The 18311-nt window shown below is 34.5% G+C and overlaps 1 protein-coding gene across 1 annotated transcript in view; it reads right to left on the bottom strand.

The window, feature by feature from the left end:
• METTL25 (methyltransferase like 25) overlaps positions 1-18311 on the bottom strand; it is a 161814-nt gene that overhangs the window by 128682 nt on the left and 14821 nt on the right. The window contains exon 2 of the mRNA XM_051963208.1: positions 2181-2345. Coding sequence (XP_051819168.1) covers positions 2181-2345 — 165 coding nt within the window. The remainder of the gene's footprint in view (positions 1-2180; positions 2346-18311) is intronic.

Genomic DNA, 18311 nt, shown 5'->3' with positions numbered 1-18311 from the left:
GGAAGAGAGGGAGGGAAGGAAGGAGAAAGGAAGGAAAGAGGGAAGAGAGGGAGGAAGAGGAAAAGAAAAGAATCTAATGAATATAGGTAAACCTGATTTCTACCAAGAGCTTGAAGTATAAAAGAACATCATGAAGAAGAGAGATAAAAAAAGACTAGAGAGCAAAATGCAGCTAACAAACAATTAAGACTCTTGTCAAAGAGGAGAGAGCTATATACTCTAAAAAAATTTATTCTGAAGGGGAAGTTTCAGTTTACTCATATTGGTCAAAATCAAGTTCAGAATAGCAGCTTCCCACATTTCCTACACCATCTAAAAAATGAACTTATCACTAATGCAAGTTATGAATTTATCAACTGTTCTACTTTTTGGCAGAGTGAGTATTTCAGCAGATGTCCATTAAGTTGAAATCCCCTATTACTACTATATCAAATCTCTGTGCCAAGCTTATGATATTTCCTGAACTCCTTGTCTCCTTCCTTCTGTCCAGGTGGCCTGTGGGATATTGCACCACAACACTGCTTCCATTTTCCTCTCCATTATGCTTCAACCAAAATTCTATCCATTATGTATCTTCCATCTGGTTTCTAGATTTCCTCACCCAAGTATATATTCTTAGTATATAATGCTACTCCACCTTTCCTTTTATCTATTCTATTACTTTTAAATAGCCTTCTGTAGAAATATCCTATTCATGGATCCCATCCCAGAAAGTCTCTATGATTCCTGTTAAGAAAGATACACAATGCTTGTGTATCTCTAGTTCAAGTTCTTTATTTTCCATACTTTTTTTATTTGTGGTACAGATATCTGAGGCCAGATTCAAATGAAGACTCTAGGCAAAGATGTTTTTACTGGCCCTTGTTTGTTTCAATCCATCCCTGGCTACAATCCTATATTTTAAGCCATGATCTAAGAATACAAATCTCTTTCTCAGACACCAGCTTCTTACCTAGCTACTTAGTTCTCAAATTTGACTTTCTCTTTTGAATCACCTAATTTTAATCAATCTTTATTCAATACACATATGTAATTTCATCAATCTATAAGTTCATTTCAATGATACAGATTGCAACCTATCTATATATGTTCTTCCTGTGTCCATGATCTCCCAAAAGCTAACTACAGGAGACCAATACAAAATGCCATCCTTACTTTCTTTCATCATCTGTAGAATGTCAAAAAACAGGATATAAAATCATCTTCCTAAAGTCTTTGGTTCCAACTCAGGACTATATGATACCTAGCCATGGCTCTTAGGTAATTATCCTTATGTAAATAAATAAATGTAAAGTGAAGTCATCAGGTTTGACCAATTTCAGAAGGATGTCTACAATTCCCTTAGACATACGGCTAGTGAAAACAGTACAGCCATCTACTGTTTATGACAGCTTACCAAATAGCCATCTCAGTGCCCCTAATAAGGAATCAACAAGCATCCAAAGTAGCTAGATTGTGCAGTTGAGAAAATGCTGGACCTGGAATGAGGAAGACTTGAATTCAAAAATAACTCCAAAAACTGATTAGCTAGCTGGGCAAATCACTTAATTTCTATCTGCCTCAGTTTCCCCATCTATTAAATAGGAATAATAATAGCACCTATCTCACAGAGCTGTGAATAGCAAATGAAATAACATTTGTAAGGCATTCTGTGAATTTTAAATTAAAGCACTATATAAATGCTAGCTATTATTTTGTTATTTCTGCTATTACTACTATTGTTGTAGCACTACCACCACCACTACCGATATTTTCCTTTGGATAACTCTAGGTTGTACCTATAAATTCAAATCATCTCCTCCTTCACCTGTCCTGGACAGTTCATATCTGGTGAAATACATGAATCCTTTCTCAGAATAATGTTTTATTTAATTTTCAAAATAATAAAAAAAATGTTAAATTTCAATTAGAGATTAGTGAAAATAGAAATGGCTCGGGATTGCCACTGACACAAATATAATGAGGAAAAGACAGTCTAGACATGTGAATGAGAGTTTTTTTCCCTAAGAGCGACCCCATTAATGTGGATGTCAATTTATTGTCTTGGATGCAAGGATTGTATCTTCAAGACACATAATATCCCTGAGTTTATACTGAAGCAAAGATGTAAGGAAAAAACATAAATTTATAAATAAGTCATTTTATCTTTTGATCTAAATAAAAAAATAATTTAAACCTACTTGGTCTTAGTCGTTGATCTCCATTAAATGTGATAAGCAATTGTTCAAAAGATGTACATACTCCAAAATATGGCAGAGAATAATATTTAGCTGCAATAGCAAAGGCTTCCACATTCACCAGCTTCTGAGAATTTTCACAGAATATGTTGGAAAATTCACTAATACCTGCAAAGATGAGGAAGAAAGCTACAAGTTAATGAGAAGTTATCTTGTTCAAGTTACAGTATGAGATTATAGAAGCAAAAAAAAAACAAACCCCAAAACACAAAAGTTTTGATTCATAGAACAAAATACCATATCTTTTAAGTTCTAATTTCACGGTTAAAACAAAATTGAACAATTCTACTATTATTTACTATTCAAACTTCTGGTTATTTCATGTCCCCATGCCTTTTCCCAGAACTGAAGACAATTATACAGTTTAACCCCAAATTACATTTTGGCTTTCTCTTTTCTTTTTCTGGTTTCAGGGGACTAAAATAGTTTAATATTTGGATAAGGAGAAATGTGGCCATTAAATTTATGAACTGTCCTGGCTGACCCACAACTGTGAATTTATAGGATAAGAAAAAGTACAACTGTATACCACTAAACCCTGTCCACACCAGATTTAGAACAATATTATCACCCCCAGTGGTACAGCTGTTACTATAAGATGTTTTCTCTCTCATTTGGTCCTTATAGATTATTTTGGCTTTTCTTTTTCTTTCCTTTTTTTTTTTTTTTTTTTTAAATGCCTATCAATCTGTGCATCAAAGAGGATGCTTCATGTGATGGAGCTGTCATTGCAAAGCAGAGCACAGGCAGTTTCCATGATCATTGTTAAATGGATCTCACAAATCCAATATACAAAGAGTTGATAGAGTTTCCAAATGCTTGTTCACTGAAGTGTGAGAAGGCTGACAGAGAGGCTTTCCATTTGCTTTCCTAATCTAATTCTACTCAGGCCAAGCTACTCCGTTGCAAGGGTGAAAAGGGATCCTCTGATGTGCCTATTGCAAACTGAATCAAAAATATTTTATGGCTTTTCAAGAGGCCTAGAACTCAGTTAATTCTCTGGCAGATACTTTTTAATGACTCAAAAACATGTGACTATTTTAAGTGAATTATAAACAACAATGAACAAAGAAACAAATGCTTCAACTTTTTAGATGAAAATCTACTGGACATCAGTGGTAATTCTAGAAAAGATCTATGTAATTTATAATCAAATTTTCAATAATAATTATAATATTCTGCATTTATATCAGACAACTAGATAGCACAGCGAATAGAGAGCTAGGACGGGAGTCAGGAAGACCTCAGTTTTAATCTAGTCTCAGATACTTAGGAGCTGTGTAACCCTGGGCAAGTCAATTAATCCTATTTCTTTTCTTTTTCTTTTTAAATTTTAAATAGTATTTTATTTTGAATATAAACTGCTTGCATTTTTGTTTTTCTTCCCGGGGTTATTTATACCTTCTGAATCCAATTCTCCCTGTGCAACAAGAGAACTGTTCGGTTCTGCACACATATGTCGTATCTAGGATATACTGTAACCTATTTAACATGTATAGGACTGCTTGCCATCTGAGGGAGAGGGTGGAGGGAGAGAGGGGAAAAATCGGAACAGAAGTGAGTGCAAGGATAATGTTGTAAAAATTACCCTGGCATGGGTTCTGTCAATAAAAAGTTATTTAAAAATAAAAAAAATTTAAAAAATAGTATTTTATTTTTCCAAATACATTCAAAGATTAGTTTTCAACATTCATCTCTGCAAACCCTGTGGTCCAAATTTTTCTACCTCTCTCCTTCTTTCCTCCCTCTCCCAGACAGCAAGCAATCTGACATAGGTTAAATATATGCAATTCTTCTAAACATATTTCCACATTTGTCATGCTGCACAAAAAAAATCAGATCAAAAGGGAAAAAATCATGAAAAAGCAAAAAAAAAAAAAAAAAAAAAGCAAACAAAAAACAACAAAAAGGATGAAGATACTATCCTTTGATCCACATTCAGTCTCCACAGTTCCCCCAAGTGAAAGGCATTTTCCATTTCAATTCTATTGGAATTTACTGAGTCAGTTTATTGTTGAAAAAAGCCATGTCCATCAGAATTGATCATCATATGATCTTGCTTTGTCATGCACAATGAACTCTTGGTTCTACTCACTTCATTTAGCATCAATTCATGTAAGTCTCTCCAGGTCTCTGAAATCATTCTGCTGATCATTTCTTATAAAATAAAAATACTCCATAACATTCATATATCCTAACTTATTCAGCCATTCTCCAGCTAATGGGCATCCAGTCAATTTCCAATTCCTGCCACTACACAAAGGGCTGCTACAAAGAGGGAATACAGACCCAGTAAAGGCACTGCTGGATCAAAGAGTAAGCAGTTTTATTGTCCTTTGGCCACAGTTCCATCCCTTAATCCTATTTCCCTCAGTTTCCTCATCTGAAAAATGAAGTGGGAAAATAAATGGAAAACCACTCCAGTATCTTTGCCAAGAAAACCCCAAATGGGTTTATGAAATAAGACATGACTAAAAAATGACACCACCACACAACACTTTAAAATATAGCACTTTAAAGGTTTATATATTTATTTATATATTTCTCATTTGATTCTTTACAACAACTTTGGGAAGTAAGTGCTATTCTAAGCAGATGAGAGGGTAAATGAGGTGCTCATGGTCTCATAGGTAGTTTGATGTCAGATTTAACTGAGATTCTCCTGACTTCCAGCTCAGTGTTCTATCCTCACTAAACACTGAGCTGGAAGTCAAGAGAATCTCAGTTAAATCTGACATCAAACTGTCAGTTAAAACTGACATCATTATCTGGATGTCTAATTTCTAGAAAATATACTAGAACTGTATTAGAACACTACAAAGCATATTAAAAAAAAAACTATGTTAAAAATGCTACTTTGCTATATGGATAGGGAACAGAGTGAGTAGAAACCGAGAGAGACACACTGTCTAATTTCTTGATCACATATTAGAACTATAATAAAACACTACAAGCATGTCAAAAAACTATGCTAGAAATGCTACTTTGTTATATATGGATAGGGAAGAGAGTGAGAGTGAGAATAAAAATGAATAGAAACAGAAAGACAGAAACTCAGGGAGAGATAGAGGCATATAGAGACAAAGAGAGGAGAGGGGAAGGGAAAAAAGAAGGAAAAGAAGATTTATTAAGCATTTATTTCATACTACAGAGCTGAGTGCTGAAGAGACTACATAAGCAAGTAAACAGAGTCCCCACCCTCAATGTTACATGGAGGAAGGCACAAGATAAAGAAGACCAGAAAAATGGAGGTGTGAAGAAATGGGGGAAAAGGGATGCTGGTTAGACAGTACATAAGTCTAAAGAGAGTCAAGCCAAGAGTGAACTAAGTAAGCCCTTTAAGAATTGATGGCCTGGACTGAAGAGTTATCATTCAAATTCAGGAATCAGGACACTGATAAGGCTTTAAAGCTATTAAAAAACATTTAAAAGTTACTTATAAGTAACAAATAATAATAGGCAAATAATAATAATAATAATGATACTAAACACTGATTTCTGAAAGAATAAAAATCAAGGTAGTGGTCAAAGAGGATCACAGAAAACGAAATATAACCTTTCTTTTGACAAAATAAAATGGTAAGTTTTTTTTTTAATGAATTAACTGCTACTGTTGGCACTATTTTTTTGATGTATTAACTCTAAAAAGAAAAAATAATAGAACCATATATATATTTTTTAAGTTTGCAAGAAATGTCAGTGCTATGTAGAATAGGATATTACAGACAATTCCACTGATTGGTTACACATGAACAGGGCATCAGCACTTCGTGCTGAAGGCACTGAGGATGCCTCTGCTAAGCACTTTAAGATGGAGCTTTTCCATTGTTTTTTCATAAATGACTTTATTCCTATCCTCGATGTGAGCAGAGCCAAGTTTTTTCCTCAAAGGTTAACATTTAAATTAACTTATGCCAGGTTTGTCCTAGTGACTGCACATTTCTGCCTCCCAAATGGCTTATATACTTTCTTATACAATACAGCCTAAGAAGTTAAATCACACTTTCTTGGCAGTAAGTGTTTCTCTACTTTTCCCCCCAGATACATCAAGGTTCTTTGTTGTAGCAGATGAGATCTCAGATGCTGCTCTGGGCTCAGGTACAGCACTATATAGTGGAAAAAGCCTTGGTTCTGGGTTCCAGTCCCATCTCTGCCACTTACTACCAGTATGACCATGGGGAAATCACTTGCCCCCAATTTCCTTATTGCTAAAAGGAAGGAATTAAACATCTTTAAAGTTTTTCCAGTACTGGATCAATAATTCTAAATAATTTACCAATAAACTCTGAATTACAGCAAACTAGCTGATGTTCTAGTTGGTTATCAAGCATTTACTAACTACTTATCATGCTTGCAGGTTCTCCAGGAAATCCTGGGGATATTTGCTGTCCTCGAGTTACAGTGGACAGAGTACCAGCCCTGAAGTCAAGAAGACCTGAATTCAAATCTGATCTCAAACACTTAATTTCCTAGTTGTGTCCCTAGGCAACTCACTTAATCTCAATTACCCTAGAAAAAAAAAAAGCATTGGTACATCCGAAGTCCAGGGAAGGCCTTCAGGAGGAGATGAGACTATAGCCAAATCTTAAGAGGAAGTCAGGGACTAAAAGAGTAAAGTGTAAGAAGCTTAGACAGGCAAGAAGAGTCTATTTTATGAAGATCTCTAAAGGAAAGACGATTATATATTTGATTCTAGAGCCATTAGTGGTTAGGAGTTGACGCAATCAGAAGCATCCTTCAGAAAAATCTTTGTCAAGAGCAGCAAAAGATTTTTAGGATCATTTAGGTCAGTCTCCTCATTTAAGAGATGAGGAAACTGAGATCCAGAAGTGTTAAGTGGAAATGTGCTATTTCAAGCAGGATCCTGAACATCCTATGTTCTAGCCTAAGCAACTGAGAAGATAGCCTACTGCTAATGTATAAGTGTGATATTTGACATAGTCTGACTTGATTTGCCACTTCATGTAGAAAGCAAGAAAACATAAATTTGTATGCAAATCGATCACTCAATTATAAGTTTAAGAAATGACTCCACCTAGTTTACTTTCAGAGTTCCTGGCATATAAAGTGTATGCAATACTTTAAGGCTTTCCAAACATGACATATACTGTCTCATTTTACCCTAATAACAATCCTGTGAACTGGCTATTGTTAAGGATTAAAAAAAAAAAAAAAAAAACTGATGCTAAGAGAAGTGATTTGCCCAGAGTTAGATCATAAAAAGAACAATCTATAGATATGACATGAAGAATAGAGATGGAGTTAATGATATTGGGTACTCAAAGTCTTAGTACAATTTTAAAATATTAAAGAATAACTTGTTTAAAAAATAACTATATTTCTATAATATGATTATATATAGAAAATATCAAAATCTTCTAGTGGCCATATAATATGGCAAAATATAATCTAAATGTGAGGTGAAAACATAATAAGGCAATCTACATTTAAGCAATACATTTGTGTTTTCGCTACCTCAAATCAATAGTTCAAGTATCTATGGTTGCACTAGTATGGGGTACACTACAAAGACAAGTCCCTTTATAATAGTCTTTTTTTGTGGTTGATAGTTGTTAAAGTGACATTTGACTCTTCATGACCATATATGGGATTTTCTTGGCAAAGATACTATAATAGTTTGCCATTTTCTTCTCCAACTCATTTAACAAATGAGGAAACTGAGACAAAGAGGGTTAAGTGTTTGCCATTTCTTTCTCCAGCTCAGTTTATAGATGAGGAAACTGAGGCAAACAGCATTAAGGGACTAGCCTAAGATTACACAGCTAGTGTCTGAGGACAGATTTGAATGAATATTCTTGATTCCAGTCCTCACTCTCAGTCCCACTAGGCTACCTTCTTGATCTGCAAAATTTTACTGTGGCCAAAAACATATATATGCACAAAGTGAATCCTCAGCATTCAAATTCACCACTTCAAGCATGTGATTTTATATTCTTATTTTCATTCTTGTGTTGACATATTTATGGCTATGTGCACTAATAAAAAAAAAAGAGGTGTTCTACCCACAGGTTTGCATAGTCACTGGTATTCTATTAGATACTTCTCTGACCTTGGTCACCCTACCTTTGGAAAGAGCTCTACTTATTGTGTACTTTCATTATTTGCTCTTTAAGTTTGCATGGCAATTATGCTCCCTCAACATCATTCAAGTCCTTTAGGCTTTAAGGTAATTTTAAGACCTCACCAGCCTCAGTATCTTCTGACAACAGAGACACATATCCCAGAAATCTCTCCTTTAGTTTTCTCTCTCTCCCTCAAATGAGATAGAGAGTAGCCAAAGTAAAAAGGTTTAAAGTAGTAAAGCATACAGTTGAAGCCATCACATTGCCATCTGACACAGTAGAAGGTAAGACTCAGGTTTAAAAATGTTTTGGTTTTAAAATTTTTATTTGCTGTATAGTTGTTATGGTACTGTAGATTTCATGTCATATAAAAAGTGAATAATGTATGAAATAAATTTTTTTTTATCAATGTGTTAACCATAAAAGATAAAAGAATTCTAAGGAATTATTAGTGAGAAAGATGTTTTGCACGTTATCAATTTTATTTTGTATATTAAATCTTATGGATTATTTCTTGGTTACTGTATTAGAAAAAGTGTATAACATTAGAATTAATGTTTTGATATATAAAAAAACTGTATGCAGAAATTTTTCAGCAGCTTCTATAATTTTGGGAGGATAAGGGAAGCTAATCCTGTCAAGGAAACCTAATCCTGTATTTCCCATCAATACATCAAGTCATGTTTTCTAGGAAAGTTATTGTCTCAAAAGTTGATAATTATATGTGTGTGTGTGTGTGTGTGTGTGTGTGTGTGCGTGTGTGCACGAACACACACACACAAGTATTTGTATATCTATACATGTATATATTATAGTATATGTAGTCCATCCATCCATCCATCTATATATCAATCTATCTGTCTTTCGATCATATTCTGCAGCCAATCTGAACAGGAGCCTTTCTAAAGTAAGCTAAGCTGTCTCAAACAAAAGCTAAAACAGGGTATGTATCTCTGGTATAGTATGAAAAATCCTTTTGCAGAGTAATAGGAATACTACAATAATGAATTAGTGAGTTTGATGAAAAAAAGGCTAATTCACACAAATAAACTGCCCATTTTCCATTGTCTTGTGAATGCTGATTTCATATGCATGTTATAAATAAGAAATAAGCAAAATCAGCTTTTTCTAAAGAACAGCACTATCTAGACAGAAAGAAACAAAACACTTGAGTAGCTAGATCACTAAAGACCCAAACTTGGAGTCAGTAAGACTCTTAAATACTTAGCAGATGTGACCCTGGGAAACTCATTTAACTTATATCATCTTTAATCTTCTTGTCTGTAAACTGGGGATAATAATAGCACCAATTTCTCAGGGTTGTTATTAGGATAAAATAAAAATATTTGTAAAGTGTTTTGCAAATGTTTAAAATTCTATATACTAGCTGCAATTAGCCATTGAGTTGAGTAACTATGTTCTAAAAAGCAATTAAAATTACTTTCCACCCAAATACTGGATTATTCAATTAGTTCACTATTCAATGAAACTGACCCTTCCAGAAATTAGTCATCAGCCAGTTCATACTCACACACATCAACCATCAACCCAACAACCCATTAACAATCTTTAACTTTGTCATACCTAGTACATTATTACTAAACTCTTGTCATGAGCTGAACTGCCTACTTTTTTTTCACTGAAAGTCATGTTTTTTTTGTTTTTTGTTTTTTGTTTTTTTTTTATCAAATTAGTTAATGTATTTGAGTAGGGAATACCTGTAAAACAATTCTATGTCTTTTTTCATTCCAAGGTTTCAAAATCTAAGTACAAAGATTAATCAGAAATGACTAAATAATTAAGATTTCATCAGGAGGTGCTTCTTTGACACTTAGAGAAAAGATATTTCTTAAGTTATATTAGGAACTGGAAAAGTAGAAAAATCATCTTTTCTCATCTACAAATAAACAAAAGATGAAGATGAATATTGAATTAAATGCACAACATGATCTTTTAACTTTCTTAAGTTGACCTAGTTAAAACAGCTTCATTTGAAAAAAAAATTATTTACCATTTATAATTAACAATCATAAATTCAAAGGCACATATGCTTTGGTTTTTAAACAAATAATTATGCATGTCATGAAAAAAGTATCAAAGATGTAAGTATGTCTTATTTAAATAAAAGTATTTAAGTAAAACAATATGAATGTTTATTGTTTGGGGAGAGAGAACAAATTCGTTCAAAAGTTTGTGTAGAAATGCAAAATGCTCAAAGATGTGTACCTTTTAGTTTAGCATCAAATGCAAAAGAAATCTAAATTACATTAATTCTATGGTGAATTATTTAAGACATTTTGAGTAGCACATTGAGTTCTTTGGACATAATACAGGCTAGATGTACTAATGCAGCCAAAAGTAATAAAAACCACATAGAAATGTTTAGGCATGATATAGCAGGGACAACTCAGCAAGCTATTAAGTAAAAGGCTCAGGTTTAAGGGCTGTCTCAGCATCCCCAGGTTCCAGGGCGGCAATTTCGTAGAGTGTGATAGAGACAGAGTATTAAATCTCCAAGTACAGAGGGACCACTATATAAGTCAGTCAGGGGACAAGGTTGCCAGCAGAAAGAAATGTGATGTTTCTGTTGGATGGATGAAGGTTCCAATCAATATAACTATTCTAGCAGCCTAGTCTCTCCTATATACTGAAATTATTAGCAAAAATTCCCAATCCAATGTGAATTAAAAGACATGTTTTATTTAGTTTCTAATTATGATTGTCCTGGCAATGTGACAAAGAAGTTCCTCCACCTCCAATTATTTTGGAAATATGAACAAGGGATTGAGTCATACAAGAAACAAATATTTTTTCAACAATCATCACTTCATATTAAAAATAAACTCATCTAACTTTCTAAGATAATGTCCACTGAAGGGGCTTTTTCGACTTTGGATGTGTCACAGCAGCATACTTAACTGTAATTTCCACATTTTATTGTAAACCAGTCTGGGGCTATTATTGTCCATCATCGCTGATGTTTCATGTGAAAGGTTTCAAAGAAGTCTTCTCTTGACAGAATTTTTGAACTTCTAATAGGGAGGATATTTGAAAAGTTATGTAGTCATAGATGGAAGCATATACCAAGAGGAGAGAGTTAAAGAACTCCCCATTCAAGCTCTTTCTGGTTGTTGGATACATTCATGGATTATGATGGCCCTAAATATAAAATTCCTATGTTATTCAACTCAGTTTTAGTTGATTTGAAGTTATCCAAATTTTATGTTGTGAATGGCAAGTATTTCTTTCAAGCTCAGTTAATAAATAACTCAATGGTATTCAAACTGTTCATTTTGTTGATTTCTCCAATAGGAAACACCAAAATGTAAGGGAAGGTGACTGGACACGGAGCTCAAAGAACAATTCATTAACCATCAAAGTCATTTTAATGCAGACTTTATTTTGTGTACATGTATATGTGTGTGTGTGTGTGTGTGTGTGTGTGTGTGTGTGTACACAGAGAAATGTTAAGGGGAAAGGATATGGTATAAAAGGTATGAAAATAAAAGATATCAATCTTTTTTTAAAAGTAGCTTTCAATTCTAAATTTTTTTTTAAAGTGTGAGAGAGGGAGATAGAAGAAAAGACATAAACTCTGATGACTACCATTTCTTAAAGAAATTCAACCAAAGCAAGAATAATCTTCAATGAATCCAAAAGAGCCCAGTAATTACCTAAGTTAGCAAATATTTAAATACTTGCAAAAAAAGTGATTTATGATACACAAAGACAAGAAAAATTTGGAATAAAAACTCATTTGCAAAACACTATATACAAGGATAGCATAAGATTGCAAATGCTACCACAAAACAGAAGTAGTAAAAGAGAAAACAGACTTGCAAAGAACTTCACATGAGAAATATTTAAACCACTGATTCACCCTGACATTTGCAAATGAAAATGAAAGGGCAAAAAATAGGTAGGAAATGGAGGAGCATTTTTATCACTCTTTTTTAAACCAGTTACCACATATTTACTAAACATTTTCAGGATGTGCTTAGGAACAGCAGTTAACCAAGTGCAAACATAGAGAAGAAATTCTTGCATAAGTGTTCATAAAGGTATTCAGGAAATTACTTGCAAAATCTAGAGAAGAAGTTTATTAAAATATGGAAAAGATAACTGACAGTGTTTTAATTTTAATTTCTCCCTCATCCAAAAGACAACCAAAAAAGACACTGACAATTACTGTATTATATACTTTTCTAAGTTCCCTTGTGCAAGAAGGAGATGGCAGACTATTTCATTACTTTTGCCAAGAAAATCCCAAACAGAGTCGTGAAGTCAGACATGACAACGAAAAAAGGAGGAGGAGGATAAAGGAAGAAGGGAAGGTGAAGAAGGCCAATATGGTTAGAATGCAGAATGTGTGAAGAAGAATAGTGCACAGAATTACTAGAGGGTAGGGTGAGGCTAAATTGTGTAGAACTTTAAATGGCAAGTTGAGATTTTTTTTTTCCCTGAGGCAATTGGGTTAAGTGACTTGCCCAGGGTCACACTAGTAAGTATTAAGTGTCTTGAGGCCAAATTTAAACTCGGTCCTGGGTTAGCTTCCTGTTAACCTCAGGATCAGCCAGAGTCAGGATCAGCAAAAGTTCTTAGTCTTTGGGGGAGAGTAAAGGAGAAAGACAAACCTTCACGAGGTTCACTACCAACTTCCCTTCTCCTCCTTGTCCTCGTCCAAAGTGACTCTGGCTTGTCTCACTCACCCCGTAATCCCTTCTACAATTATCTGTATATACCAAAAGATGGAGCCAGCACAGAATAGTGAGAAGGACCATTTTTCCAAGCATATGCTAATAGAGTTATTGTCCAAGAGGTAATTAGCCTTAAATGCTTGGTTGTCTGATTCCAGTGCACCTATTCAGCGTTTCAGCCCTTTACACAGATCTTCCTAACTTGAAGGCTGGTGCTCTATCCACTGTACCAGCTATCTGCTCCTGAACATATAAGTAATTGAAAGGGAATAATCAATACAAAGCTCTTCCATCTCAATCTGTAATAGGCCTTATATGCTCAATACTATGGGAACATGTCCAATGCAATACTCCCTTGTTGTTATAAGAAAACAATATCTGTATCCTCCATATTTGGACAACATGACCCTGGCAGATGTTTTTCTTTTCTGAAGGTCTGGCCCATTTTCAGTGAATAAACTACCCCGAATAACCAGGATATGTTTGTCAGGTGACAACACAATTGAGAAAAAAATTCTCTTTTAAAACTATATAAAAAAGCAGCGCCCTCCCCTTTACTCTCCAGAGTCTCACTCATGGAATGGACGCATTGCCCGGTTTTCCCAATCAAGACTTCCCAGATGTGGAATCCAGTTTTCCCAATCAGACTTCCCAGATGTGGAATCCAGATATAGGTGTTCCCCCGACTTATTGATGGATCTTTCTTTCTTCCTTTCTTTTATTACAATAAACTTTGTTCCTTAATTGGTACAGCAGTATCTTTATTCACTGTGATTCAAACCGAAGCTAAACTACTTACTGTAGTACATTGCTCTTTAGCAATACAGTAATTCTTGAGCAAGTAAGAACCCACCCATGGGTCTGGAAGACTTTCTTATCCAGAGTGCAAAAAAAATTATGGAGGAAAGAAAATGGAAACAGAAGACCACTTAAGAGGCTAAAAGAAATGGTAAGGGATTAAGCTAGGGTGGTGGTCATATGAGTGGATAAAAAACCAACTAGACTTAATAACTGATCAGATGGGGTTAACATGAAGAATGTAAAGTTGAGGGTGATTCTGACACATTCCAACTTGTTTTAAGTATAAATGCAAGAGGAAAACAGTTTATAGGTAAGAATTATCTGGATACTGAACTGGTTCCTCAAAAGAAAAGGGTTTATTGTTGTAAAAAGCAGCACAGGGTCAAGCAGCATGGGGATTGATTGTTCTAAGGGAGTACTCTGGGATGGGTGTTTTATAAAGGTAAGAGTGGAAGGGAGGATATTTAGTCTTTGCTCATTGCTTAGACCCTCTCAAGGGAAATGTTTATTTCTTAACTATTGGCCAAAATTTTACTTGTAGCAGAAGAAAGCTTCCTGGTATCCTGTCTACTAGGACCCAAGTTACTTGCACCTATCTTGGTGGGCAACAACAACTTGTTATTCTTCTCCTGACCTAACTACAAACAGAAGCCCTGCTGGGGCCCATTTCAAAATAGGGTGGTATCATAAAAAGAATAAGGAAGTTTAGACAAAGAGGTCTACTCCAAAGAAAAAAAAAAAGCATCTTGAAAATATGTAATTGTGTGTGTTTGTGATGTGTGTGCCCGCGCGCACATGAGCGTGACAGAGAGAGAGAGAGAGAGAGAGAGAGAGAGAGAGAAAGAGAGACAGAGACAAACAGAGACAGAAAGATTTTCCTGTCTACCAGAGAAGCAGGGGGAAAAAGATGTGTCCCTGTCTGCATAGCCACACCAAAGCACCAACTGACATCTCAAGGGAAATGAGGGCCTTGTTGATTAGGTAGCCGTTTGGTCAAGATGGAAAACATTATCTGAAAATAGTCCAATATTCAAGATCAAAGAGTACTGATGATGCAGACTCAAGCACTATGTTTCTCTATCAGTCTTCATTTTGAGAAGGGCTGTAGTCTTGCCCTCCCAATTCACTTGAGAATACCAATTTATTAAACTGCACTGATAAGAGATCCCTGAAAGCATCTGTTACTGAATGTAACACCACCAATCAAAAATGGCATTCTAATAATTCTTTGAAACTGAGTTTAATGGCAGCTGTCACAAAGGAGACTAGAGCATATTAAATAAATTTCTGAGTATTTTCTAAACACCTGTGATATGCTTAATACTGTTTCAATACTGAGAAAGATAAAGAAGAGTAAGGATTACAGATTTAGAGCTTGAAGGAGCCTTAGAGGCCATCTAGCCCAATCCCTTTGTTTTACAAATAGGTTCACTGAAGCCCATAGAGAAGATATGACTTTCCTAGAACCATACAGTTGGTGAATATCAAAGGTATAACTTAACCCAGGTCTTTCTGATACACATTTGATCTGCTATATTAATAGATGGGAATAACTGCTAACGTTGTGTGACAATGTAAGACCAAATGCAACCAAGTACTAAATTGTATTGTGCTAATTTTGTTGTAGGAGTTTTGGAGAGGGTTACTATCATGAATCACCATTATATGGGCAGGGTTTGACAAGATGAAGTATTGTAGTAATTTGCATCAAAGCAACATTTCTTTGTAAAAAATAAACAAATTTCTATTACCCCTTTGGATGGGGGTAAAAAATATTTCTTTTGCTCTGTAATATATTTTCTATTTTAACAAAAGAATTTAAACTATATAAAAAACAAATTACTCTTATGCTTTTGACTTTAGGAATAGAAGATTTTTCAAAGGGCAGGCGTCACAAATACATATTGAACAATACTGGAATCTCTTTAAGACAGATGTGAATCTGGCTCTTCTTCAAGGTCAGAACTCTATCCATCACACCTTGCTACCTCCATCTAGTGGACTTGAAGCCTTAGGTTTTATACATTTGCTTAGACCTATGTTCAATCAAGAGTTAAAATACCTCTTGAAACTTTTGAATACTATTGATGGTCTGAGATGCATTTTATAAACGTTTATATTAATGTCTAATCCCCTACTTCACTTAAGGTATGAAACAATGCATATTATTGCTTTAAAAATATAACTATTTAACACCCAGTTTCTTTTTAAGATGCTTTTTGGCTACATTATTATGGTTTAATTCATCACTGCAAATGAATTCAGTCAACAAATCATTTCAACATGTAAACTATTTTTTTTTAAAGCATGAGATGTGTTTTAATAAAGGATTCACATGTCTTTGCTATGGCAATGTTAACCTCAACTAAAATGCATTAAATAGATTCAACCATTCCAAAAGTATTTTAAATTTAGCCAAATTAGTCACTAAACAATTTTATAAATGTAGAATCATCTACCCACCCAAAAAGGAGAGATGAGAATGTGTTCATTATATGTTATATTCAGCCATAAAGCAAAGAGAATCAACACAGAATGTCAAGAGAATCTGTGGCACCAAGTTAGGTGGACCTATACTCAGGTGGACTGATGACATCCTTTCCAAAGGAACTATGGTTTGAAATCTGGTCTCCCATAACTTGGCTTCCTGACCTCTATATCAGGATGATCTCTCCACATCACACTCTGCTCATCTGTCCAATCTTGAGCTTCAGTTGATACATTATTTTTTTCCCTCTATTTAGAGGAAACCCATAAGACATGTCTCAGCCTAATTAAGTGATGAATTTAAAAGTAAATTTAAACAGAATATATCAAGAAACAAATTCTGTTCTGTCTTGCTGAACATATTTTGTTTGTATATTTGGTCATTTTTTAATCATATCCCACTTGAAGTTTTCTTGGCAGAGATACTGGAATGGTCTGCTATTTCTTTCTCCAGTTTATTTTATTTGAGGAAACTAAGGAAAGCAGGGTTAAGTGACTTGCCCAGGGTCACGAAGGTAGTCAGTATTTGAAGTCAGATCTGAACTAAGGAAGAAATGTCTTTCTGATTCCAGGTCAAGTGCTCTATCCACTGTGCCACTTGCTGCTGAACATATCATTTTATAATATATCTTTTAAAAATTACGAAAAGAACAAAACTGAAAGGGAAAAAAAATTGCAGAAATTGACTTGCCTAAAGTCACACACTAGCACTCACTTCAAGCAAATCCTAGTCTAGGATTACAACTAAAATTATGTCTCAGTTTACTTATAAAATGCAAACTTAGATATAGCCAACCTAAGTTTATTTTCTACTATACTGCTCACTACCATGAATCCTCTCTGTATTGTCAGTTCTTTCACAAAACTGTCCTCTGAATAGATTATACTTATTCCTAACGTAGCACTTTCAGTTACGCTATCCTCCCTAAATGGAAGGCTTGTTAAAAACAAAAACAAAAAATAAAAATAAAAACAACTAGTCAAAGGAGATCTGAACTGATGACTTATTTTCCTGGAGCAAGCATTCAAAATTGCCTCTACTGATTTTAGAATACTCAAAGCACTATGAGTTCAAAGTTTGCTTCTGTTGACAAAATAGTATTTGTTCATTGAAAGTGAAAAATTAGCTTTCTTCCTTTCTTTCTTCTCATCTTTCTTTCTTTCCTTCTTTCTTTCTACCTATCTCCTTACTTATCTAATAGGGACTGCCTCAACATTTCTCTCCTTGACTTCTCCCTTAGATCTCAGTTTCTAAGCTACAGTCAAGTTATTTAGTCATCAAGAAATGATATATTAACACTTCCTAGCTGTGTGACCCTGGGCAAGTCACCCCAATCACCTCAGCAAAAAATAAATAAATAATAATAATAATAAAAAGAAATGATACATTGAGTCATTTTTTGGCCATAGAATTACATGAGCCATGGGAACAGAGACATCATGTAATTTTAACCATTTATTTTACAGAAGAAGAAACTAAGGACTGGAGAAGCTAAGTCATATGCCCATGGATGTAAAAGTAGAAAATGACAGAGTTGGGAGATGAAGGAAGTATAAATCCAGTTTCTTTGTCATCTTCATCACTGTGATTCTTTCAATCTGAGTGTATGAGCAAAAAGAGTTTTAGATAAACTGTCTTCTTCAGAACATGTTCTCCTAAAAATTGACAGGGCAGTTTTCAGCACCCCAAAAGCACCTTCAAAACAACAAAGATATGAATGGAATGGAATGGAACAGTATTTTTTATCAGAAATGATGAGCAGACAGATTTCAGAAAAACCTAGACTTACATGAACTGATACTGAAAAAAATGAGCAGAACCAGAATAACATACAGCAACACTGTGCAATGATTAACCATGATAGACTTAGTTCTTCTCAGTACTACAATGATCCGAGACAATTTCAAAAAATTCATAAAGGAAAATACTATCCACATCCAGAGAATGAATTATAGAATCTGAAGGGAGATCAAATTATACTATTATCACTTTGTTGTTTGTTTGT

The sequence above is a fragment of the Antechinus flavipes genome, chromosome 5, assembly GCF_016432865.1.
Source record: "Antechinus flavipes isolate AdamAnt ecotype Samford, QLD, Australia chromosome 5, AdamAnt_v2, whole genome shotgun sequence".
NCBI classification, from domain to species: Eukaryota; Metazoa; Chordata; class Mammalia; order Dasyuromorphia; family Dasyuridae; genus Antechinus; species Antechinus flavipes.
This window is presented reverse-complemented; position numbering and strand designations above follow the sequence as displayed.